The sequence below is a fragment of the Syzygium oleosum genome, unplaced genomic scaffold (genome assembly GCF_021117445.2).
Source record: "Syzygium oleosum isolate NSW1041296 unplaced genomic scaffold, Sole_v2.1 Sole_v2.12, whole genome shotgun sequence".
NCBI lineage: Eukaryota > Viridiplantae > Streptophyta > Magnoliopsida > Myrtales > Myrtaceae > Syzygium > Syzygium oleosum.
Genome location: NW_026607496.1, coordinates 4,596,954 through 4,622,755, shown reverse-complemented (window position 1 = coordinate 4,622,755; position 25,802 = coordinate 4,596,954). Strand labels below are relative to the sequence as shown.

The following is a 25,802-nucleotide window of genomic DNA, read 5'->3' as shown; positions in this document are numbered from 1 at the left end:
CGCACTTTCGTGACAAGTTTTAGGATTTGATTGCGATTTTTGAAAGTTTTAGGACTCAATTGCACTTTCGTGACAAGTTTTAGGACTCAATTGTATTTTCGTGACAAGTTGTAGGACTTCAAGTGCACTTATCCCTATTATTTATGAACATGCATCATTTAGGTCAAAGACAAATGTTGAACTCAAATTGAATTAATGAGCAAAGCATATGCTTTTGATTCCATTTCATCCTTATCAAAACTTTCAGAAAGCTTGCCAATTGGAGACAACACAGAGTTACAATTCAAAATCACTGATGACTGCATCTAGATAAATGGTGTTCATCTAGATGATTGAAAACAAGATGATCTAATCAAATAACCGATGACTTGCTCCTATATGGAGACAAAATAAAGCAAGAAGAGAGACTAGTGTTAATCAATGACTAGAGTGGTGTAATTTGGAGAAATTCCCTCTCATAGAGTCCGGTCACTTGATCAGCAACAGCCCACATGATGGCCTGGCCGGGCGGGATCCTCATGAGCCGAGGCAGCAATCCCTTCCACAAAGCGAGAAGCCCTTCCTCTTTGAATATCGTTTGGATGGCATGAACCATGCCCTTGTACTTCAACTCTCCGCCATGTCGGCTCTGAGCCATCAGCCTCGTCTTGACGACATCGAAGGGCCCGGTGCACACGGGACCTATAGTTCCGGCGAGGAATCCCGACATCATGGACTGCCACGGTCGGAGGACGTTGCCATCGCCTTCGCGAGTCTTCCATAATAATTCATCGAAAGCGTTCTTCGCCGTAAACATAGCAGCCTGGTTGGGTCCGTTGCGCATGACCGTCGGCGCAGCCCCTGCCCACAGCCCACGAAGGCCTTCTTCGCGGATAATAGTCCGGGCACAATGGATAGGACCCTTGTACTTCAGAAGCTCCGGACTCAAACCTCTTTGTTGCTGCAGTCTGATCTTAACAACCTGCCAATGACCTCATCAGTTAGCTCCCACGCTATACTTGTAATTTAACACAGCAACTCAAAACCCAACCAGTCACGTTCTCGATTCAACCACTAACCTCAAATGGAGTGACAATAACGAGACCCTCGAGCGCCCCGGCACCGAAGCCAGACAAGAACCTGGCCGTGTTGGTGAGACTCCCGGTCTCCGGCTCCCTGAACGCCGACTGGAACATGGCGTTTGACCCCATCCGGAGCGTATACTTGAGCGTCAGGTGCGTCGCGAACGGCGTCAGGCCCTTCCAGAGAGCTCGGACGCCCTCGGCACTGGCCATGGTGGCGCCGCAGTGGGCGATCCCCTTGTATGCGCCGGACTTGTCGAGCTAGAGCCGCGTCTTGATGACGTCGATCGGCTGGAGGCAGCACGCCTCCACGGTGCCCCCGAGCGAGCCCGAGATCGCCTTCATGTAGGGCGGGATGGTGCGCTTGCGGTCGGAATGGGAGGAGGCTCGTGGCTCGCTTGCCATGGCGGTTGTTCTTCGGCGTTTGATAAGATTCGGCATTGAAGAGCTCGCAGGTTGTCGGCTTATATAGAAGAGAGAGAGAGAGGAAGGGGAGTCGAAGTTCCCTCTCCGGCGGGGTTGAGAGCTTGGAACCTTCGTGGGGGCGGCGGAGATGGAGGTTGCGAGAGAATCTCTCGGCGAATTTTTTACTTCCGAGTGGTGAGGCAGTTGGCAGACACATAAGACCACGTTTGCTCCGACCAACTTGGCTAGTTATAAAAAAGGTTAAGATCCTGACCAGTATAATGATAATCTATGTATTATAATGCACTTGTGTACCTTCCTACACCTTGTCGCTTTTGGAAATTATTATTAGCTTACACGCGCGTGATAACTCATCGAACGCGTAAATCCAATCGAGGACCAAGGAAAATGCAAACACGATACGAATAACATGATTTGAAATTGATTTCATGTTGAAAAGATAGAATTAGGACGGATTTTGGATGGCCATCCCCCTATCTCGAATCCGACATACTAGAGTAGTTAGGTCTCCGTCGTCCGGGATGCCCCGAGCATTTTAAAGAAGCAAATTGTATTTTTACCAAACATGAAACGATTGTCCTCATATTTGTAGACGCTATCATATGCTCAAAATTCGTGTCTAACAATCTTCCTGTTAGAAAATCTACCAAGTCAAGGAATATAAAATTTAAAAAATTTAAGACCAACACTATCAAAAGAAAGTAAAGATGAAAAATCATAAATGAAAAGCTAGGTTAGTGCTGGGAAATGAACGGTCAAAAAAGACACAAACTACTAAATATGAAATGGTTGACTCCATATTTGCATACCCAACTGCTCAAAACTCAGATCTAAAAGGCTGAGTCACAGAATACAAAACATAAAAATTTAAGACCAAATTATCACAAGAAACTAAAGATTGAAAATCATAAATGAGAAGTTAGGCTAGAGTTGGGAAATGACTGTGGCACAGTCAAATTAACATGGGATGTGTCGGATCAATCCAAAAAAATAGACAAAAACTACCAATTATATAATGGTTGACCCAATATTTGCAGACACAACTACTTTTAAAAGTCGTGTCTAATAAGCTAAGTCACAAAATATAAAATTTGACAAATTTAATACCAAACAATCACGTGAAACTAAAAAATTAAAAATCGTAAATGAGAAGCTAGACTAGAGCTGGGACATGAATAGCCAAACGAACATGAGATGTTATATCAATTCGAGAAAAGACAAAAACTACCAAATATGATGTAAAGATTGACCCCGTAATTGCATACATAACTACTCAAAACTTGTATCTAATGGACTAAGTCACAGAAGACAAAATTATAAAAATTTAAGACCAAACCATCACAAGAAACTAAAGAATAATAATCATAAATGAGAAGTTAGGCTAGAGTTGGGAAATGATAATTGCACGGTCAAGCGAACATGGGGTGTTTGATCAATAAAGATAAAAAAGAGAGACTAAAACTACCAAATATGTAATGGTTGACCCCATATTTGCAGACACAGCTACTCAAATTCTCACATCCTCACTAGGATTTTCACCGACCGAAAGCTACCAATTGAATCATTTCATGTCTTTTCAAATGCTACCGAGGACAACTAAATTTTCTGTAATCAAAGCTATTTTCCTCAAAATAATCGCTTAAAATAATTAGTCCATAAAAAATATTTTTATTATCAACATTAATTTATGTCTAAACACTTTCATTAACGATGAAAACACTTTCCATTCGTTAAGCAATACAAGCAATCATTTTTTGAAAAATAATTTTCAAATCATTCGAAACAAACGCACCCTAAATCAATCAAGCTAGCGCAACATCTTTCTATAACTTAGGATCGGATATAGACTTCCCAAAGGATTTCACCAGACTTGAATGTATCCGGCGGATTATAACAACTCTGCGATCGATTCGCATAAAGGATTCGGTACATAGCAGACACAGAAATTGGACGCAGTAGAGAATGATCATCTGTATGCACAACATTTTCACTTTACACGTTCTTGGGCCTATAAGGTTCAAAAGATCATGTGTGTGTAGAAAAGGCAAAACACCATCTTCCTAAAATTCCCGTCTAGCATTTCCGCCGCAACTCATTTTCATTGAAACCTCACAACACTCAACAGCTGTGACCCTTCTGACTTTTACATGTTAGGACCGGCAAAAGTCCGAGATATTTACAGAGTTTCCCGCTACCACAGCAGCATGAATGAATTTCGCTGTCATCAAAATCAATTGCAAACGGTGAAAAAAATTTGAAGAATATGAAAGCTCACAAGCCGGCATGAACGCTCCAATTTACCTGGATAAGAAAGAAAGAAAGAAAGAAAAAATTTAGCCGAAGGCGTCGAATGAGGAGCATAGAAAATCTCGACCTTTTGTCAACATTATTAACTAACGAGAAACTTTGAATATGCATGCACGTGGAGAAGGGAAGGAGAGCATCGACAGGAGGTGATAAATCAAATTAGAGGTGATCAACGCATAGACCAACTCTGGGCAGCCCGGTGCATGAAGCTGCCGTGACGCGGGAGGTCCAGAGAAGGGTCGGACCACTTCTGGTCTCAGGCATGCAGCCTTACCTTGCAATTTTTGCAATTGGGCTGTTCCCACAACTCAAACCTGCGACCTCCAGGTCACACGGCGACAACTTTACCGTTGCGCCCAGGCTCCCCTTCATGCACAGAGCAACTCCGGTGATAACAACATTTTTCATCAGACAGAGAGACTTACAAATATATCTTTCTCCTTTATAGCGGACGATCACAACAATCTGAAGGGCACAACACGAAACACCACTCGTTGGAATGTGTATGAAGGGCCACGACTTGACACATCATTCGCCTGTTTGTAGATGAAAACAAAACTATGGCATCTTCAGCGCTTGCTTCAATTGTGCAAATGCAGCTGGATGCATTCTGCTGATGGCAGAATTAAAAGATTCTCCATGGATGTTAGCACATGTTTGAAGATTTTCCCCGACTGAGCTCTCTAGTGATAACTGGTTGACAGGGTCCGAGAACTTTATCTGTTAAAAAGGCCTTAAACCATTAAAAAACAGAAAAAGTGGAAGGCTGAAGTGTTTTCATACACATTTATATATACTAGGTTTGAGGGAAGCCAATCAATGTCCACCTGTCTTCTTCTTAACTCTATACTTGGAATGGCTTCAAATTGACCTCCACTTGAGCCCGTAGTATCGCTACTGAATTTTGATAATCCACAAAGATCAGTATTTTACTCATAAAAAATATGATATAATTCAATGAACCAGATATGTTTAGGAACTAACCTGGACTCTTCCTCATTCACCTCATCATTTATACCCATGATTACACTCGTGCAGACGCTACATGAATCAGAATAAAGGTGTATGCATAAGCGATATCTATAAGAATTTCACCAAATAAATAGTGATAAAAATGAATACCTTAGGATCTGATCAAGCTTGTCAAGAACTTGAGGCATTCTCAGGGTCAGAATAATAGAAAGGGCTAATCCAAGTGTCTTCTTTTGGATGGAACTCACATTGTCAACCTGTAAAGAAGCATAAAAGTTAATCAAAGTTTCAAAGAATCGAGTAACATAAGGAATGCTTGCAATATTTAGGGCAAAGACACGGTCAAAAGAAGATCTCACTATTTGAAATGACAACTAAACAAAAGTCACTACTCTGCAAAAGTTTCCACAGCTTCACATATTTTATAAAATTTATATCTCTGTTACTTATTTGATAAAGACACTAGACATTACAACTTTACTGTGAATAATCCATAATTCAAGAGTTTTATGACCATCGTACAAGGAATTTCCAAGGATAAGACTAAATAAATGCAACTAACTCTCCTCAAAGCAACACAAACCAAATTTTTACAGTGCGAGGGCACTTGTGTACATGAGAGCCGAAGGTCCAGCAAATCTGCTTCCTTAAAATATTAACCATTGAAATCTCATCCTAAGCTGCTCACAAAAGCTAAAACAGCATGATAAGCAACTCCAGCATCAAAACACGGAATAGAACCTAATTCATCCGAGTACATGGCACAAAGTGGGTTTGATATATTTTTGCCTAGCTTTACAAAGGAATTCAACATTGAAAACTGATGGATCAGGATATATGGACGATTCAATGCCAATCATCTCAAATAGCTACTTTCTAAATTACCACACTGGTCAAAGAACAAAACTTTGTGTCCAGTTCCCGATTTAACCAGTTAAGTTAAACAGGCTCAGTCAACATCTTAACTCTATTTTCCTTCAACCACAACTGAATTCATAGAAAAGTTAAATCGTTTGAATCAACATCTGAGTTCATTTTACTGCAACTACAACTGAATTCATAAAAAGAGTTGAAAAATTCAAAAAAGAAAAAGAAAATAGTTTACAGATTTGAAAAAACTTGGTAAAATTATCTTCCCCTAATTACTTTTAATGATATTTAACTATTGTCTTGGGGTATTTTTTCAAAAACAATTAAATCTAAGAAATTGCTTTTTTCCAGTTTAACTAGGTTGAACTGGTCTTCAATTTGCCCTTTTCTTTTTCCGATTTTCCGGCTTTGGCCTGCCCATGATCCAATAATGTGGGGGTCCAACCAGACAAGCAACCTCCTCGGTTAGAACTGTCCAGTCCAGTTTTGAACATTGCTTTCAATTTTACAAAGTTTCCTTTCAAACTTCAAGTTGTTGACTAGTGCCTTAAAAAAAGACTTTTTTCTTTCTGCTCGCCAAAAATGTGGGAAAAGGGGCGATTGGCATTAGCAACTCTCTTGGATGTTTCAGTAAGAGTTCCACAACTGCCAAAAAATGTTAGGATTAAGTCACGCAGATTGTGTGAAACGACTGTTTAGATGGTAAGCTTGTCACTGCAGCTCCACCATGGAGCCAGTATATCCAAAGCTAGAAGCTCACCATAGTCCGTGCGTTCCACAGAAGAACAAGGATTTTCTAAGATCCCGGAAGCTACTAGGAATCAAAAGCCTGGACCAAGGCTTCTCCAAACCAATTTGAAGTAAACCTTGAATCACTGGGCCAACTGCCGAGCTGGTCAAAGACTCAAGTTGGTAATGAACAAGGTAATGGGATCATATCCATCACTCCAGTTTCTTCTCATTCATTCCCCTTCCTACAATCTGAGTCATAAATTGTTTTTTTCTTGACCAAACAAAGCCTTACTTCCCTTCATCCAATATCTTGTTCATATCATCAAAATGCTTTTGAATTCTATTCAAGGACTTGCACTTCCAAATTAGACTATTAGAATTGGCTGAAAATGCTTATCTCAACCTAAGATAATAAAAACTCTGAAGATATCTGGTTGGTCGTCCAAACGGTTGGAAGAACACATACATGCAAACTCAGCCAAACACACGAAATCAGCCAAGGAATCATTAGCTCGAACCTGGGTAAAGGATTAACTTAATGGTCTACCCATTAAATAACAAATCTGAATGCAAAGGCAGGCACCAGAATAATTTTGAAAAGATTCACTGTCAAATTCACTTCAAATTCCAAAAGGTAGGACCCTAGTTTAGTTGGACTAAGGTCATTCATGACAATTACTATGACAGGAAATTTCATAAAATGTTCAAAAGTAATAATTTCATACCCATGTATGGATCATCTGTAGCAAAAGCTTGAAAGCAGAGAACCAATCAAATTGAAGAACAAGAGAGTTTTTTACCTTGTCAAGCCATGTGTCTACCAGGCAAAGTAGTACACTCTCTTCCACTTGTACTCCTGTGTTTTGAAGTGACAAGAAAAGGGAGGGCTCTGAAGTCAACTGTGCAAAATAACTTGTGTTCATCACCAAAATCCTTGCTAGTATTACAGCAGCAGATGCCTTTACAGCTGTCTTTGATGGATCTCGATCGTCTCCTCCAGTCAAGCACATAATAATCAATTTCTATGGACATTAGGAAAAAGGGGAAGAAAATGAGATTGAAACAAAACCTCGAGGCAGATATAATTGATAATAGATTTTATAACCAAAACAATAAAAAGAAAAAGAAGAAAGAAAAGGAAACTGGCAGGTGACTTCAGAGATAGCACCGTGAAATAATTACAAAGAGAACTAAATTACCTGAAGAGTACTGTTAATCAATGGTGGTACCTCCGCAGGATAGCACTGACATTTAAACATATAACGTATTGTTAGATGGCATCAACTAAAACCAACAGCAGTAACAGCAAATCAATGCTTTCCAGCAAAGAACTTTACAATGTTTATAGTGCCATCTCATCAACTCACCAGATGAGATGCATAGCAGAAGCTAATTAATTAAAGACCATTTACCTTAGCCAGAGAGATTGGCACATACAGCTCTCTAAAAAGCTGTTTGTGAACATTTTGTATTTAGCAGCCAAAAGTAAGGGACTGATTGATCATCATGAGTAATTTCAACAATGTTAAGCAACTGTCAGATCTTTTATCAGCGATATGAATTTAGTTTCTCTTAGAATCCGGTTTATGCAAGAAGAACATAGGAACAGGAACAGACAACTTCAAGAGACTTGAGAGGTGTTTGCTAATCATAGGAGGATCTTGCTTTAGTCGAATATAATTTGGAAGCATAGAGTTCCTTCTACTATTGCTTTCTTTGAACGGGAAGTTGCTCTAGAAGACTTAGGAATTGATAAACCCAAAAGAAGGAAAGATTATACTCAAATATTTTTTATGCAATTGGAGATGAGTCTTTGAACTGGCTATTGCTGCACCGAGATCAATAAAATGAACAAATTTATCTGACTAGAGTATCTCGATTGACAGTAGACAAACTGTCCATGGAACTGCAGGGTGTGGAAGAACTTAGAATGAATGTGAGAAGGAGAAGAGATGGCCTGGCCCCTCTCACCTTTTGCCTTGAAAGGAGAGAGAAACAACAGAACTTTTGCAATTAGAGCAAAGGATGATTGATGCCTTCATGTTGTGGACTCTAATCATGCATTGACAATGCTAGTCCTTTAGCCGCACCAGATGTTGCATTATATTTCTCTTTGAGACATCATTCATGGGAGTCGGATGTTCATAGAGGGCCAAAATGGGGTTAAGAAAAAATGTCGTACTGATTTACGATAATCTAATTCCTTTTGTGCTTCAATTAAGCTCTTTCAGAGAAGATCCTGTAAAGACTAGTGCTTAGGAAGACAGCTACTTTTTGGCAGAAAGAAAGTTGGTACTTGAACATGACTCATAAAGAATTGGGATAATGACATAAATGATGCCTGAACTCTGAACTTTTAATTTGTTCAATGTGGTCCCTAAACTTTACCCTAATGTGCAATATGGTCTCTAAACTTTTAATTTGTTCAATGTGGTCTCTGAACTTTAATTTGTTTAATGTGGTCCCTAAACTTTTGGTACATGTTCAATTTAGTCCCCGAACTATATGAAGATGTTTAATGTTGTCCTAATAATTCAAGTTCAGGGACAACATTGAACATTTTCATCTTGGGACTAAATTGAATATATACCAAAAGTTCAAGAACCGCATTAAATAATTTAAAAACAAGAGCTCATAGTTTGAAGAGATTAAAGGCATGAATGTTCTAAATATCATCAATTTATGCTTGTTAAAATGACTGCACGGATGGTCTACAAGTTCAGACAAGATTACATCATGGTTGTACTTCTACAGGCGCATGGTTAGAAAACCCATGAGTTTGACAATCTTTTAGGAGATGGGAAAATGATAATTTTAATTTCCTACAAAATAAAATTCATCCACTGGATCTTCAGTTGTTCTTAGCAGACCAAAGGTCATTATACATTCCTGTATAAGTGGAGAACCACGACATTATACAAATTTCAATCTAACAAACAGCATTTGTTGGTATTGAAATGTAAGCTTTCCAACATAATAGAACAATTTCCAGACAATTCAAAGATGTCATTTAAAATAAATTGATTGATATAAATAAAGCTTGGTCGACTGTCTGCTCTACCCTTAAAGCAGCACACACGAACAGTAACCTAGAAACAAAATTGCCCAGTTCTTCCAGGCGTTCTGCTTCATGCATAGGAATGAAACACGTAAAGCATCTATTAGATAAGAAGATTGACTGAGCTGATTATAGCAAAATTTTGCAGCTCAGCACATTTCCAGCCCAAATAATGGGTCAAACAAATATGACCAGATCAAATAAACAAAGGCAGATTCTCACATAAAAAATTGTCTACTTATATCAAATAGTCAGTCATATCTGGTCTCCAACATAACCAGAAAAAAAAATGATACCTGGAGCCGGAGAAGGTGATATGATACTAAAAATTTTGCCTAGATTTCACCTAAATCTTAAGATATAACAGAACTATTCACATATGCACAGTTGAGCATCTGGCAGTCAGTGCACAGCCAACTAAAAAAGATCCAAAGACCGACAGGTATGGAGTATCCAGGTATGACTTGCACCAGTAAATGAGCTTCACAACTTGCGCTCATATGTTCAACACTTCTTAAGAATCTACAGTTAAGAGTACCAAAATTCAAGCATCATGCTGACATGGCTCAACCAAGAAATACATTAATCTCATTGATGATTTTGTTGTTTCCTTTTATATAGCCGTGCTGCCCTCAAACTTTTAAGCATAAGTCACTAGACAGCTGTGAACTTCTGATAAGTAGTACAAATATATAGAGTAAACTGAACCGGACATGCACGAATGTTTTCTATTAAGGCAACAATTCTTTGCAAGTATGATTAGTTTTTGCAATTAATCTGAGATGAACTAAAGGATCACACAACCAAACCTATTGAATAGGAACTAGGGGAGTTTATGCACTCTAGGTTATTCAGAGATGCCAATATAACATGACACCAATAGAGATCTATCTATGAAACATATTGCACCTGAATCAGAATATCAATGACTGGCAGAGCGGATAGGAGGCCTTTATCATTCACATTTCCGACAATTAAGTCAAGCAGCTTTGCAATGCTGGAAGCATGTGTTCTCAAAAATTCTAAACCACCCAAAATGATGTAACCCTCGATAATGTTGACGGCAACCTGAATAGCAGCACAATGCCACAATCATAAAATGGGCGATTAAAAAATGATGAAAGAAATAACCAATAACTGTTCAAGAGGACACAAGCAATGAAAGACAGGCAACAACATGCAAAAGCAATTCTGCTCTTAAGAGAAACAAAGTCTGGGCAACAGGACATCTTATTTAAAGCACTTAAGCCATAGTACCTGACACTTCTGGCCCCATAATATGTCACAGGAACTAATGCATAAAGGCGACCAAGATGAAAGTGAAAGCTCTTCATGCAAGTAGACCACTCGAGGCAAATTTACTTTCAAGTACAGCAGTTATCACAGCAAGTATAATTAACATAATCTTCTAGAGTAACTAGATTTATAGTTTTTTATGATGACTGCAAGCAAATAATGCATACCTAAGTGGTTCAACTCCCAGCAGGAAATATTCATTGAAAACTATTCTCCATAAGACAATTTGTCATCTCCCACCATAAAGACAAAAATGGACCATAAGCATGAGGTTTGAGGTCTATCAACAACAGACTGACGAAAAAGAGAAAAATGGACAATTGTGAAACAACGACAGCATATGTTTGGTTTAGATTTTTCTTTTTATGTACTTTTTCTTTTCCATCCAAAACCCAAAAGTGAAAACAAAGTAATTTAAAAATTTTAAAGAACTATGAAAAGTTATAAATGTCTCTGTGACCTACATGCTAATACATCCCGCGTTCAAAGATTTCAGTTGTTCAACATTAAACAAACATCAAACTTCAAACACTATAAGAAATTTAAAAAAGAATATGAGATCATGTGAACCATCAGATGAATCCCATCTAGTAGGGGCATATTTCACGAGAAATTAGAATGGATTAGTAAATACTACAAGATTGACAATTTTCAAAATCATCAAGTGAATGGAAAAGTTTTATGGGCTTCATCCTACACAAACTAGAAAAAGAAAAGTTTGCAGCCAATTCATTCCTCATCATGTTGCATTCATAAAGAGAAAGAACTGATGCAATGCAGGAGACTTGACAAAATTCTGTTGAAGATTCTGTTGAATAGGATATACTACACGGATAGTGCAAATAATATGAAAATTTTGAAGAAAATTAACCTGCAAGTGATCAAAACTTCTTTCCATGATTTCGACCAAACATGGGAAGTATGACAGTAACTGAGGTACCATCGAAGGAGCATGAGAAATGGCAGCTTCCCATAACTGCACATTGCATCGCACATATTACTAAAATAAAACCAAATGATAAAGACAAGCAATCATGTAGTGAAATAAGACAAAAGATAAGGACAGCTATCTGAGAAGCTAACCAGCATACTATCCTCGAGAAGATTAAGTTCATCCGGGCTATTTATATCAATTCCCTTTTCCAGAATGGGCAGTAGCATGTTATAGCAAATGGGTGACTGATAGCCAAGAGCAATGACAAAGTTCCGGAGGCCAATCAGAATTTGAATCTGTAATAGACTTTCACCAGAAGATTCCTCCCATACCTTGTTCATGAAAGACAAGCACTAAAGTTAAATAAGGGGGGAATGAAAAGAATGTGAAGATATTCAAGTCTCTGTAAAGCAAACTACTTCTTACATGTTAGTAAAGTCACTGCAGGATGCAGATAAATGCAAATGGTATTTCAAGTGAATGAATACATTATGCCGATACCAATGTGGTGCAGTAAGCTCCATTTTCTCTAAGCTAAGAAATGGACAATAAGCACAGAGAGAGAGCCATAGAGCTCAACACACCACAACTCCTCAGGTAAGCTCCATTACTAGTGCAACGTGGAAACCGAAAACTCAGGACACCAGTTGCCTACCAATTTGACCTTTCCAAGTACCGTATTATGACTGTATCCAAATGCGTAAAGACTCTCATTCCACAATGAACAAATCATATCTTTTTTTTTTTTGGTAAGGTAACAAATCATATCTTTCATTCTTGGTAAATTTAAAAATAAACAAATGAGAATTGTGGGGTGTTCAGGAAAGAAAGTCTAATCAAGGCAAGCGATAATGAATATATCTTTAAACAGAATACGTTGAAATCTTTTCTCCTAGTATTAGCATTATATTCCTGCCATAGCTACAGTATGCCTCAGAAGCAAGGAGATTAGGAACACAGAGCAAATAATACACAAAGAGCAACAACGTACGCTTGCATGATGTATTTCTAACTCATGAGTTTAAAGTATAGCGCAAGAAGCTCTACTCTGACTTCAACTTCTCCACCTAATATCCTGAAGATCCTATAATCATTGTCATCCACCCAGTCATGTTTGGCACAGAATAATCTACCATCATAACAAGGGGCTTGTGGAAGTAAAGAGAAGCCAATCACGGGTTTAAGAAAGGTTTTTAATTACTAAATCATCTCAAATGATGCCCAACCAAATATTTGGTGTAGGGCAGATCTTTTTTCAGAATTCCAATTGTTTTCCATTTTACTCTTCAGTGATCTAATGCTCCAATGATAGACAAAGCAAAACTAGTACGGAATTAAAGTAATACCTTCTGAAAGAATTCAATCAGTTTGTTTGAAAATGGAACCATATCGTTCACGTACGCAAGAAGTACTGAAATCAAATTCAAAACCTGAACCTGCAAACAGCAAAAACATTGAATAAAAGAGTTTTTTTCCATGTTGACGTAAGAGGAAGGTCAAATCCAAGTTCTACCATTACAGGAATTTTATTCCTTATAGCTTCACAAAGTATGCAGCGACTTTCGTTGAGATACAATCATCCGTCCAAATTAATATCTGTCATGAAGCTATAAGGAATAAAATTCCTGAAACATATCTAACAGAACGATAGAAGGATAAGCCATGCATTATGGTTTTTGCATCACAGTCTTGTGCTTTTGCAATCTAGGTTTCACTGTTTTACCTAATGAACCAATCAGGTTTCATTCTGGTTGAATACAACATTCATTCTACAGTAACAAAGTAGTCACTGAACTTCAGCATGCTCCTCGATTCAAAACTTCTGAGCTGTACCACATATCTTCCAATTTAGTCAACATAATAGACAGGGCTATAACCATTACAAGGGTTGACTATACATAAAGAAAACAGCATAGCAGTACAAATTTCAGTACATATGTGGTGGTCAGCCAATGTGAATTAGTTGTCCAGCCTAATCCAGCATGACAAGTCCATTGAGCTAGAAGTACTACAGAGAACTTAACCTTAAATAGTGATGCTAAAGATATAATTTGACCAGAAAAAGCTTTGTGAAACAAATGTATTCAAACTTTGTTAACGTTGTTATGTTACCTTTGAATCAAATTCCTGGACATCCTCCACCAAATTAAAGCAGAGATTGAAGCAGATTGCAACAAGATCAGTGAATTCACTTTGCAAGAAGTTTGCATCTTCAATGTGTAAACACAAGGACCTACAGGCTGCCAACTGCCACATTACACAAACAACTTCAGATATCAGAAAGTACTCTGATATAGTTAATCAAAGATCAAATAGATTAGAAAAAAGTAGGAGACATTGCATATCTGTGAATTTTCAGTTATGCATCATACCCTGACTGCTAGGTCCTTGTGCTGCAGAAGCTTTATCAAAGCACAGTACACTGGTCTTTTTATATCATCTTTGATCTGCATGCATGCATAAGAAGATCATTTCAAAACAGACAGTATGGATTGCAGAAAAACACGTAAAGGACAGACTCCACAAAGAGTTTTTTACCCAAAAAAAAAGAGTTTTCGAGCAAAAAAAAAAAAAAGACTCCACAAAGAGTAGTTGAAACATCAAGATCAAATATGCGATAACGAAATCCTCCACAAAGACCACAAATTCTAAGAAAGTATTCACTTCTTCAAAAATCTGATGCAAATCAGTGAACACTCTTATATAACAACTCAAAAAAGATCATAGCGCAAGATTTCTTTTTAATTTCTCCTTCATTCTGTTTTGGGAACCAATAAATTAGGATTCTCTGGCCACTCTAAGCCAATGCTGGCGCAAATTATCCAACACTTGCCTAAAGATAAGCATTTGTCAAGGAAATGGCACTAGGATTTGACATGAGAGATTGAGTAAAAGAGCATCTCAAAAGCATTTCTGGTTTTATCTTAACTTCATCACCAGTGGGACCAGTAAAATTGATTAAGAAGAAAGACAAGCTTCATAAACTTTGAACTACTCCAGGCTGGTTTTTGCTTATCGCTACACACCACATGCAGGGAGATACCCCATAAAAATGCACTTCTATCAGATCACATTTCTGCCTTCCAGCACTGGCAAGAATTCATTGAAAAGTTGACATGCATCCCAGAATCCCAGTTACAAAAGAACATGGATGCAGTGATCAGCACAAACATGCATATAAACATTCCACAAAAGCATCGCATTGACTTCGACCAGCATCTTCATGAACAATCAGAACACATGCAGTAAACCCATGAGCAGGAACTTGCCTTAGAAAATGCAGTAAAATATTTGTGTAAGTTTGAGGTGCCACACTATTGAGTGCACCAGTTGCTAGAGCAACAAAGGCAGAGTAATCTCAATCCAAAATTTATCTTACTGTTCTGAGATATATCTCCCAGTATTGAGAATGAACGCCAAGTAAGGAGACATGACTATGTATCTCCCCCATTCTAGAGTTGTACATAGGAATATCCATCCATTTCTTGACAAGTCCACCAGATTTATCTCTCATGAAGATATTCTCATCAGAAACCTTAAGTTTTCTTGGAAGCAAGTGCCAATTATGTAAGTAGAAGTGAGTTGAGATTCAGAAATGAATCTCAGTAGAAGCACATGGCGGCATTGTCTTATCAAGTACTAGCACGTAACATGGATATCAGAGCAAGTGCACATACCAGATTACACATGTTTATGCAACAATTGCAGAAAATCACTGTCTTTATTCAGGAGAATGGAAAAAGGTTACCTCAGAGACCCAGTGTCCCAATATCAGTGCAACCTTCCTATGAATGATCCGCATGTTTGGATGATCATTCGAGAGTTCAAGAGAGAGTGCACCATTGAACCTGCGATTAGGAGTTTCGGGAAGAGAAGTCTCAATTTAGGAGGTTACCCTATTTAAGTAGTCATCTAGTGACATACATATCCTGACAAAGTTTGAAAATACAAATCATACTGACAAAAACCATAAGGTTTTCCTTCGAAGTGAAAACCAGAGGTGACAATTATCAGGAACTTCTATCACAAGTGCACCTTATTTGCAGGAAAAATGACAGAAGATTTTCAAAAGACTGCACAGTTATTCCTCCACAAGAACATGACACACAAACAATATACTTTGCCGATTCATTCATAACCTATAGAGTGGAACTGGAAAGGAAACAAATTAGATGGCCAACCAATAGGTTGCGAGAATGAGAGTAATCTTTTCTGTCGAAGTAGATAGAAAGCCTTCAATTGTTTTTTCTTTTCATGGAGTGATAATGATATAGATAGAGAGCCTCATTGACATGAAACAACAAAAGAATGAGGATGAAACAGACTTAAAAAAAGATATGTATAAGATAAACGGTACCAAATTAGAAACAAGAAGCTAGTGATATTCTCGAAGAGTTTAAAGGAATTTCCCATCAGTCAAGAGTGGTCTGTGTGAGTGACAAGATCCAAAAGCAATTAGGAAGGAAAGGAGTTAGTCGCAAGGATCCCCAAATCCATGGTAAGTAAATCAGTCTAAAGACAGACACAAAAGCAATAAGTAAGGCAAACCCTAATTATATAAGCGTTTTGCAAAACTTCGTCACCAGGGATGAGATTCAACATTGCCTCGGCATCTCATTCAGTTTCTTTATCCTTGATAAAAGAAGGTTACAACATAGGAGGTATTTAAGAGTGACCATTATCAAGTCATACTGTCGGTTAGCTGCTTGTCTCAATTGCAGGGACACATAGAAAGTGAGAGAGAGAGCCGCCAGCAAGGGCCCTGGCTCCGCAAGATTGTAGAGAGTCCAACTACAGTACAAGAATCTACAAGGCCTACAGGCTGACTTATCAGAAACGTGGTTACAGGACACCTACTGTCTAGTTAACGATAAAACTATAATGATCTATCTAGCGCACATACACAGAAATAATATCAGAGTTGATTGCTTAATATCTTATTTCCCACCTAAATGCACAAAAGAGTTGCCAAAATGATTGACAAAGATTATTTATTACATAAATTTAGTGACATAAAATGCATCACAAGGCTCTGATAATTGTGCACAATAATACACGTGTGTTCCGAGGATTATAATACTAAAGACAACAAGAGAAAGAAAAACTTTCTAAGAGAGGCTTTGATCACTGTGCAAGTGCACATACAGGTAGTAACCTAAACTAGAAGGGGACCCTTATACGCAGTTCAAGGCTGATTTTGAATTTTTTTTCTCCACCAACAGTGCTTGACATAAAGGTCCTAATTCCGTTACAAAAAGTAGCATAACTAAATTGATGGTGGCATTGGAACAACATTACACATAGTCAATACTTTGTTTATATGTGATGTCTGACAAAAACAAAAATTACTTTGAAGTGTGGTTATTGACCATGCTTCACTTGTCCCACCCTGGACAACCAAAAAATTAGAAGAGAAAACCCATATGCGACAGAATATGAGGATATAGTGCTGCATTGAATTTCTGGATGGAAAGCATCAAAAGGGACAAAGATTACAAGACTTCATATGCATATCAGTAAATCAACTATAGTTCACACACGAAGATTGACTACACAAATTTGTTTGTACCTTTTAAAAAGTAAGAAGCGACTAGTTTGCTCTCCTGCCAAAATTTATAATATTATCTAAACTTCTAAAAAATTTTGAGAAACTTATATGTGAAAGCTTCAGGTGTTTCGGGCTTAAAAAACTCAAAAGTACGTTTGTCGCAAGATTTAGATTAAGCAAAAAGTTAAATCTATCCAGAAAAATCTTAAATCTGCCCAGAAAAATAAAGCAAATATAGAAAAGATCGCCTCGAGACGTTAAGAAGATTAGTGGATATACTTGTCTGAGTGCACGAGCACAAATACATATTTATGCATTGTACAGAATAAATGCAGCTGCTGACTTGAAACTTCTAGCAAAAGAAAGTGATACATGTCATTTATGCCAATGCTCAAAGACATAGTAAATGATTCTTTGTTAGTATTAGCACTTTAAAAAAAGAGGGAAGCTGATTCTGATCAAAATAAATGCCCTATATGATTATAATGGTCATAGCTTGAAGCAAATGATATCTTAGGTCAATTAGTAAAACAATATAAATATCAACCGCATGTGCAGATAGTTAAAAAGCCATAAGAATTTAGAAGCCACATGCACTACACACGCAACCTAACTCTTTGTGTATGATCCTGCTGCTTCCCTCTTGATAATGTGAACAAGATTTTAGGCGTCGACAGAAAGAGATTTTGGGGAGGGAGTAAATTCTAAATAGCACCACAGCTTAGAGTGGTAACGTGAGCGGACAAACAAATGCATGTGAGAGCAGGAAGGGAAATGACCATTCTAAATTATCCTCGCTGGTTGTCCCTGGATGGCATTTAGCAGCATCTTATTTCAATGACCTTAATGCACAACCCGTATTTTAACCAAATATAAGGAATAGAAGGAAGTGTTATCTAACCAATCTTTGAAGCTCAGGTAGTTTGACAGCTCATAGTAAACATATGCAGCCGCCCCATAAGCAGCATCTTTCAGAAGCAATCCAGGAGTGATTTCTGTTGTGGAAGTAGGACAACCATTCATTGCTTCTTGAAGGATGGAAACCACAACAGGACCTAGTAGCTGAAATAAAGAAGCACAAACAGAACAATCAAGTAGTGAAAAACGTGATAACAGCAATTTCAAAAGAAATGAAATAGAGATGTTCAGTTCAATGCCACCTACTTGACTGTGATTTTCAAACAAAACAATGTATAGAGCTTCAGCACATGGTCTTAGTTTCTCTGTCCATTGAACCATATCTTGTTCATGATGAAAAGACTCTGGGTTCTGGTACCATTCCTCCAAATCACCGGCTGTCAGAACAAAGTACCTGTCATGATGTTACTATAATGGTCTTAGGTTCAATTTGATGATGTATGGAAGAGAAAACATTCAAAATGACCAACCAAAAAAGTACAAAATTGGATGCTAAAAGAGGCTCCAACCAAGATATAGTAGACTGCTAATACAGCAATGTTAATACCAGTACCCCTTATCCAATTTATTCACCTCACTCTATATATTTGTCCATCAACAAGTTCCTCTTTGATGAAGCAAACTGAAAAATCATTTACCAGAAAATCTCTTTAGACTGGAAAGCAGCATACAGGCGGAGTGCTGCTCAGTGCTGCCTCAGCCAAACATGTAAAGTTCACAATCATCTATGTTTAACACAAGAAATGACTAACTCCATCCCTCAAAATCTCTCTCATCCTTTTCTCCACGCCAACAGTAGAAATTGGTAAAAGAAGCGAAACATGATGTTTGAACAGTCCTTTCCAAGCCCAAAGTTACTTCAGAATAGACCCCTTGTCACCCAAAGACTACTATATAAGCAAGAAAATTTGCCACAAAGCATTAATAAACCCTATCTCAATCTGGTAGCTTCAAAACCTCCAAATGCCATAAAGAGCAGTAACTGATGTACTAGAGATACGTGACTTATCATGATACCACTAATTTATGTATTTGCAACTGCCAGAAGGAACTAGATAGTGAAATACAAGCATATGTCCCTAAAAGGGCCAATGCTCTTAACAATTGATCTTCTAATTTTCCCAAAGAGTGGCTCATTATAGAGGAAAAGAAACCAGTGCATATCATTCTAGATCAGTTTATCATAGATGCAATCAGACAACTTCTGGCAGCTCTACTCCTTTTGCCCTCTTCCTATTCCTACAGCAGTCATTGATGGAATAGACAGGTTCTAGATCACAATCTCAAGGCCAATTAGAGAGGCAATGCAGGAAAGGCCTTAGATAAATGGACCAATTAAATGAGAATTGAAGCATACAATCAAAACAATTATAATATTCAAGTATTCCTTGATCACAGGATCAGTACCAAGCAATATCAATTTATTGATATAGCTCTTCTCAACTAGATAATCAATCAACATATCCACAGGAGAGGGGAAAAAGTCCCAGGTGATCATTAAAAAATATGTAAGCTGTCAAATAAAGCAGGCAAGCGGAGGACATAAACAACTAAACCATTTTTACACTTTTTTACTCTTCCCCTCTTGCGTATCCTCTGGAATCTGGTCTTGCCAACAAATGCAGAGAACTATTCATCTCTTTTATCAATAACATATAAACATAAACCATAAAGTATCAAAGAATAAAGTCTGCCAGACACTAAGTGTCCAGGACATCCACAGATCAATTGCGTTTTCATTGTAATTTTGTTCAATGTTTATGGCATTTTATTTTCAATTCCTCTGGATTAAGCCTAAGTCGGTTTTCCAATTGTTCAGTGCTGGAGATTTTCTTCTGGTTCCCTCCTTACAAATTGGCTGGAGTGCCGCTCCTCTTTTTTCATGCGGTGCATTTGCCTGAACAAAATAAAGGACCATTCAACATATCTGAATCATCTCTTGATTCCATTTTGCTGATTTCAAGCAAACTTCATCTTCCAGTCATTTTATGAATTACTGTTGTCTTGTTAGTTTACTTTTCATGTTCTTACATATTCTTGATGTACTCTCTCTCTCTCTCTCTCTCTCTCTCTCTCTCTCTCTCTCTCTCTGTCTCTCTCTCTCTCTCTCTCTATATATATATATATATATATATATATATATATATATTAAATATATATTTATCTTAATAACTATAACATATAGGAAATCAAAAGCCACCAACAGCAGTTAATACGCCACTCTTCTGACTTTACCTGATGGGAGCATATTAAATGAAAAGAGGCTTCACTTGTCAGTCTACCTACTTAAACTAGGGAAAGACAACTGAAACCAAAATTTAAACTACTCCCAAATTACAAAAAGAAAAAAAAAACAGGCATCAACACACAGCATGAGTTCCATTCTTCAGTCATCAATGGAGATAAATGAACTGAAAGGCAGTATCTCATTACCTTCTGATCAGGACATTGCACAGGAGTACTATGCGATCACTAGGTAAAAGAGACATAAGGAGACTTCCAATAACAGAGGAAATGTTTTTCTTCATCTGCTCCAGGGACACCCCATTTTCATCTACCACTCGGCCAGTGAGACTTTGCTTGTACTCTTTACATTCGAGCAAAGATTTCACCATTATCATACACTGAATAATGAACTCCTCAAATGATATCACATTGGCCTTGGGATCTATTATAATATTCAAACAGAACTCCATTACAGGTGGAAGAACATATTTATCACCAAATGAATAAGGATGCCTTCCTTGAATCGAGATTAAAACCTTCATTAACTTTGTGCAAACTCTCTTTACGAATTCCCAGAATTTAGGATATCCCTTCTCAAAAGATGAATCTGCTAAAAAAATAATGAATTAGACAAAGGATAATGCAAAATTTCAAGTTCATAAGAATTGCTAATGCCATTTACTCATTATTTCACATCAGAAGAAATGTCGAACAGTACCTTGTTACAGATATATCAACTGCAGTTGTCTAAAAGAAGTTCAACTATAGTCTTGCCCAAAACATAAATTCTATTTGAAATGGGGAATCTTTTCAGTCAAAATAATCCTCTACAATGGATTGAGACTTGCAAATGGCTCCATAAGACTATCTGGGGCTAAAAGATTTCTAAATTTACTCCCAACGGCATATTACATATTGGTACTTTCAACATATAAAGCTACACCAATTCTGGAAAATTGCCAAAGTTAAGGTTCTGTCCATCTCGAAGTCTACCATTAAAACAATAATTTATGAAATTAACGCTTCTCAAAAAGAATGTTTACACCTCATAGAATCAGTATGAGTCACTTATCAGTAAACCTTTTAACTGATCAAAAAGTAAAAAGAACACGTTATGTAACACAAAGTGAAAAAGAACACGATCTTTTGGCGACATGGTAAGATTTAAGCTACAGAACATACAAATCTAAATTGCCAAACTGCTCTATGCTCTCTACATAAATATGTGCATATGGACACTGACATGTCTCTGTGGATTACAAGAACACTTGTGTCTGCAAGCGTGGGTATACACATGCCTGTCTAGTGAGCACACAAATGTGTAGACTTGCGTGAGTATGTGTGCGCACATGTGACAGAGAGCACAAAGGAGGGAGGCCCAGAAAGAGCAAGATGTATACTTCCTTAATGTACCTATCATACATTACACTTTAAAAATATATAGCCAGAAGACACGTCAACATGAACATCAAAACGTTAACTGGCAATGCCAGAAGATCATCAATTTCAGCATACATATTGCCTTTCATCCATAAATCAGGCCATGAAAGCAAGTATAAACTTACAGTAAGGGAGAAGAGACTGAATGGCAGTCAAGAACACAGGAGAGACCTCCTTAACAGGTCGGACCTCCTAAAAGATGGCAAGAACTAGCTTAGAAAAACTTGTTCTCTTGGCATTTTGGTCAGCCTATCTAAACTAAAGCATAACACATTTTCAGACATATAGTACCTGCATGCATTTTGAATCACTTGGAAATCCTGAAATTATTAGTTGTCTTATGATTTTGAGACACAACAACCACCGCTCACACATCAGATATAGTTCATCATTTTGCTGCTCAGAAGTTTGAGAAAGTGCTGAGAAACCCGACAATATAGTCTTTACATCACTCTGCCATAGGTGCCAGCAATAATCAAAGAAACGGGAGGATATCTGCAAATTCAATCATTTTAGAAGAAGTGCATTTGTTACAATTCTGAAAATAAAATAAAAAAAGATAGCAAATGAATGCTTAACAAACTAAATGACAAATTTGCAATGCTGCATTGAACTTCTGGCATTCCATATACAAAAGACGTATTCTGTGAAGCCACCATACCTCTGCGAAGTTTTTTTGGTCTGATGTAAGCCGTTTGGTTGACAACTCCTTCAGAGTTCGGAAAATTATCATAAAAATTCTGTGTGAAGTAAGAGTATCCACTGACTGAAGCTGTTGGCCCAAAATAGAAAAGAGTTCTGGCCTTAAAACATGAAAGAATCAAAAAGTTAAAGCATGTACCCACAAAGCTTACACTTTTGCAGAAATATGGCAGCCATGCTACACTGAATCACTGATAGCAGCACCAGCACATGAAGTGACTAGTGTGCATCATCAACATTCTTGCACTACTATTGTTGATCTCAATGAGAAAATATAAACTATGGTCTTCTTGACCTCAATAAACATGCACTCAACTGAGTATGTGTTACACTTGTCAGGGCTCAACTGTTCACTTACTTAGCCCTCGAAAACCCATATTTTTGTCGTGATCTATCAGAACTGTGTGAGATGATTTAAGTACCAAACCTTAATGAGTGAGAAGGTTTTTGAATAATTTTTAGACCAAATAGACTAGCATGACTAATTTAAGTAAGTTCATTGTCATAACAAAACTCTGGTGAATGAATTATACAATTAGATGACTAAGTATGGCTTTCATGTCTATATATATGAAATTTGAAGATCTGAAAAGTTCAAAGGAAAGGATACTCAAACCACAATTTTTAATACAAATGGTAATTGAGGCAACAAGGTAGTTTTTAGCTATGTAAATGCTGTTTGTTTTTAAGCACACAAGTTTGTACAACCCCATCAATATGATGCACAAATTCTTGCCACATTGAGATAGCAAAAGAAAATCTTTCAACATTTCTGTGATACTCATAGACTACTAATAACAAAAATGCTTCCCCATTTCATCCTCTGACCGTTCTCGGTCCATTTAACTATTGCCAAGCAATGGTACATAGCTACGCAATATACTTGTAAAGCAACTCAAACTGCAATTTTTTGTGATATGCATTCCTCCCTCAACTAGAATAAGAAATCAGCATAACACTTCTATTTCTTCACAGAAGAACGGTACTTCCGATAACAAAAACAACTGACCTGAACAAGGTCAACAGATGCCTCAGTTCAATCAGACAAAGGGGATGGGCAAGAAGGTCTAATGCAAAGAAGTCTCATATATGTCAAAGGACACTAATGGATCTCATGAAACATGAAAGTTACTCTGCTGATTATTTGAGACAGTATATCAATCCGTTATACAGTCATTGAATCATTCTTTTGTTATTTTGCCAAAAAAGTAAATGATTACAAAGAGATTGTGGATGAACAAGGTACCAATCTTTTGGATAATCAAAACGAGCTATTTTTGAGATGAGTACAGCCAACATCACAGCTATCTGCATTCATGTAAAGATAATATTCCGTTAATTAAACTAATAACTTTCAGCAAATATTTTGGAAAAAGAAATTCGTAAGAAAAGAGAGATGCCGCAGGATGACTTATTGCAATAAACAAGAGGATAAGAGAGGAGAAAAGTAAAGATAACAAAGAAAAAGCTTAGAAAATGCAACTCCTAACATCAAATAGAAAAGGAAATAAGTAAAGGAAGAAAAGATCCTTTATGACCTGATAGTTCTCTTCTCTCAAGTGGGACAACAGCTTTTGCCTCAGATGGGCCTTCTCATCACTGCTGATTCCCCTGGAAAGAAATTATCCTCTTGTAAACTAAATGCATGCGTTTCTTATCCTAACATATACAGATAGCAGAAAACCAACATACAGAATAAAAAAAAACTAGATAGAAAGGAAAAAAAAAAAGGAAAGTCGCCCCGACAGCCAATGCTTCTGTCACAGAGTGTCGGAACACATTAGGATGCATGTCACAGGTACCTACTCAGCATACTTTCAATGATATGGTCCTCAATCCTCAGGAACCTATGAGTAAGTCCAACATAATGTAACTTATTTGTAGAATTTGTGATTTGCCAACTCGACAGAATATTTAGTCCCCATTATTGTCAGGCCATCTCTGCCTTCAGTTTCTTAAGGGAAAAGTAATGTCTCGGATGGTGTACAAGCCAACCAGCTATCCACACCTTATGACAGTTGCCACATGCTTTCTACTCTCCTCGCCTCATTGCAGGTTTCGAACATTATGCATAAAAATGTCTCAAACGCCAGAATCAACAGATATTGTCCCAAAACAAAAATTGCCGACGGCAACCGATACAATGCCATTATCTCGAGCAAACTTACGAGGCATCGCGCCTGGTCCTCCAGTACCGGTTGATGCTGTTCTTAAAATACACCGACGCCATCAGGCGGACGTCCACTTGAGACGCCAAATCCTTCGCGGTTATCACTTCCTGAACAACACAGAACAACCTTCTCAGCTGCGAAAAACCGCCTTACTCATCCACACATTCCAGCGCGAAAAGCACACGCCATTCGCTTCCCAAAACACACGACCCGAAAAACTGCCGGAAAGCACTTCCGACGCAGATGAGCGAAGAGGAGGAGGAGGAGGAGGAAGAGGAAGACAAGATACCATGAGACAGGAGCAAAAGCCGGGCCTGCTCTCGAACTCGCCGAGCGCGGCCTCGGCTGGCTTCCGCACCCTCTCGTCGCCGCTCATCGAATTAGCGAGCAAGGCGTAGACGGCGGGGAGGTCGGAAGCCGACAGCGCCATGGCCGCGACCCTCCGGAGCTCCGGAGCCGCCGGGGACGGCGGCGGCGGCGGAATCGGGCGGGTCGGGCCGGGAAGATCCGATTGCACCTGGAGGACGAGCGCCGCGCGGAGACGGGAGGTCGGGCGGACGGTTTCGGCTCAAGAGGAGGTCGCCATCGATTCGATCGATTCGTTCGGTTTCTCTCTCTCCCTCTCTCTCTCTCGCTGTGCGTGCTTGCTGCAGCGGAGCGGAGGAAATGGAAGGGAGGAGTACGAGCAAGCTGGTCGTCTTCTTCGCCTTTTAGAGAGAGAGAGAGAGAGAGAGAGAGAGAGAGAGTTCACACGACACGACGCTTAACGCCGCGATGTGGTGATTCTGGTGAAGCATTCGCATAAGAATATCATTTTCTGGGTTTTTTCCCCTCGCTTTTTTGGTCCGAAAATTAATAACCTCCCCCTTGTTTTTTCATTTTTTTCCCAAAGGCCCTCTTACTTTTAAAAAAAATTGATACAAATGGTCAATGAACCCGACTCAATATATAATATTATCCCCAAATTTTAATTTATTTAATATGATTCCTGAATTTTATCTTAATATGTAGTGTGGTCCCTGAACTTCACATTAACAAATTAAAAGTTCAGGAACCTCGGTGCACTTTGAGGTAAGACTAAATTAAAAATTCAGGGACATTGGGATAAAGATTAGGGACCACATTGCACATTGAGATAAAG

General features: G+C 38.2%; 1 protein-coding gene and 1 pseudogene across 5 annotated transcripts; both read right to left on the bottom strand.

The window, feature by feature from the left end:
- Nucleotides 1-231: 231 nt before the first annotated feature.
- LOC115672354 (mitochondrial succinate-fumarate transporter 1-like) lies at nucleotides 232-1,492 on the bottom strand (annotated as a pseudogene).
- A 1,970-nt stretch (nucleotides 1,493-3,462) lies between these two features.
- Nucleotides 3,463-25,401, bottom strand: LOC115672261 (uncharacterized). Of its 5 annotated transcripts, none has more exons than XM_056316445.1 (24): nucleotides 24,951-25,401; nucleotides 24,659-24,768; nucleotides 24,029-24,101; nucleotides 23,737-23,798; nucleotides 22,450-22,591; nucleotides 22,080-22,283; nucleotides 21,914-21,980; nucleotides 20,556-20,958; nucleotides 18,369-18,516; nucleotides 18,106-18,266; nucleotides 15,405-15,504; nucleotides 14,029-14,103; nucleotides 13,769-13,903; nucleotides 13,003-13,092; nucleotides 11,806-11,988; nucleotides 11,594-11,698; nucleotides 10,336-10,494; nucleotides 7,568-7,612; nucleotides 7,169-7,390; nucleotides 4,917-5,023; nucleotides 4,779-4,835; nucleotides 4,622-4,691; nucleotides 4,069-4,514; nucleotides 3,463-3,788 (listed from the first exon to the last, which is right to left on the bottom strand). In XM_056316445.1, exons 1-23 carry the CDS (start codon nucleotides 25,089-25,091, stop codon nucleotides 4,353-4,355), a joined length of 3,021 nt encoding a protein of 1,006 aa, XP_056172420.1. In that variant the 5' UTR covers nucleotides 25,092-25,401; the 3' UTR covers nucleotides 3,463-3,788; nucleotides 4,069-4,352. The 5 variants fall into 5 exon arrangements, with proteins under 5 accessions (XP_056172420.1, XP_056172421.1, XP_056172423.1 ...); XM_056316446.1 differs by having other exon boundaries at nucleotides 4,220-4,514; XM_056316448.1 differs by having other exon boundaries at nucleotides 4,622-4,688.
- Between the last annotated feature and the right edge of the window lie 401 nt (nucleotides 25,402-25,802).

Excerpts from the sequence above, each read along its gene's own strand:
- LOC115672261 (XM_056316445.1), bottom strand. The coding sequence starts at position 25,091 with ATGGCGCTGTCGGCTTCCGACCTCCCCGCCGTCTACGCCTTGCTCGCT. Across the intron at positions 13,904-14,028 it reads ACAAGGACCTAGCAGTCAGG|TTGGCAGCCTGTAGGTCCTT; the intron begins GTATGATGCATA and ends GTAATGTGGCAG. Across the intron at positions 4,515-4,621 it reads TAGAGTTAAGAAGAAGACAG|ATAAAGTTCTCGGACCCTGT; the intron begins GTGGACATTGAT and ends CCTTTTTAACAG.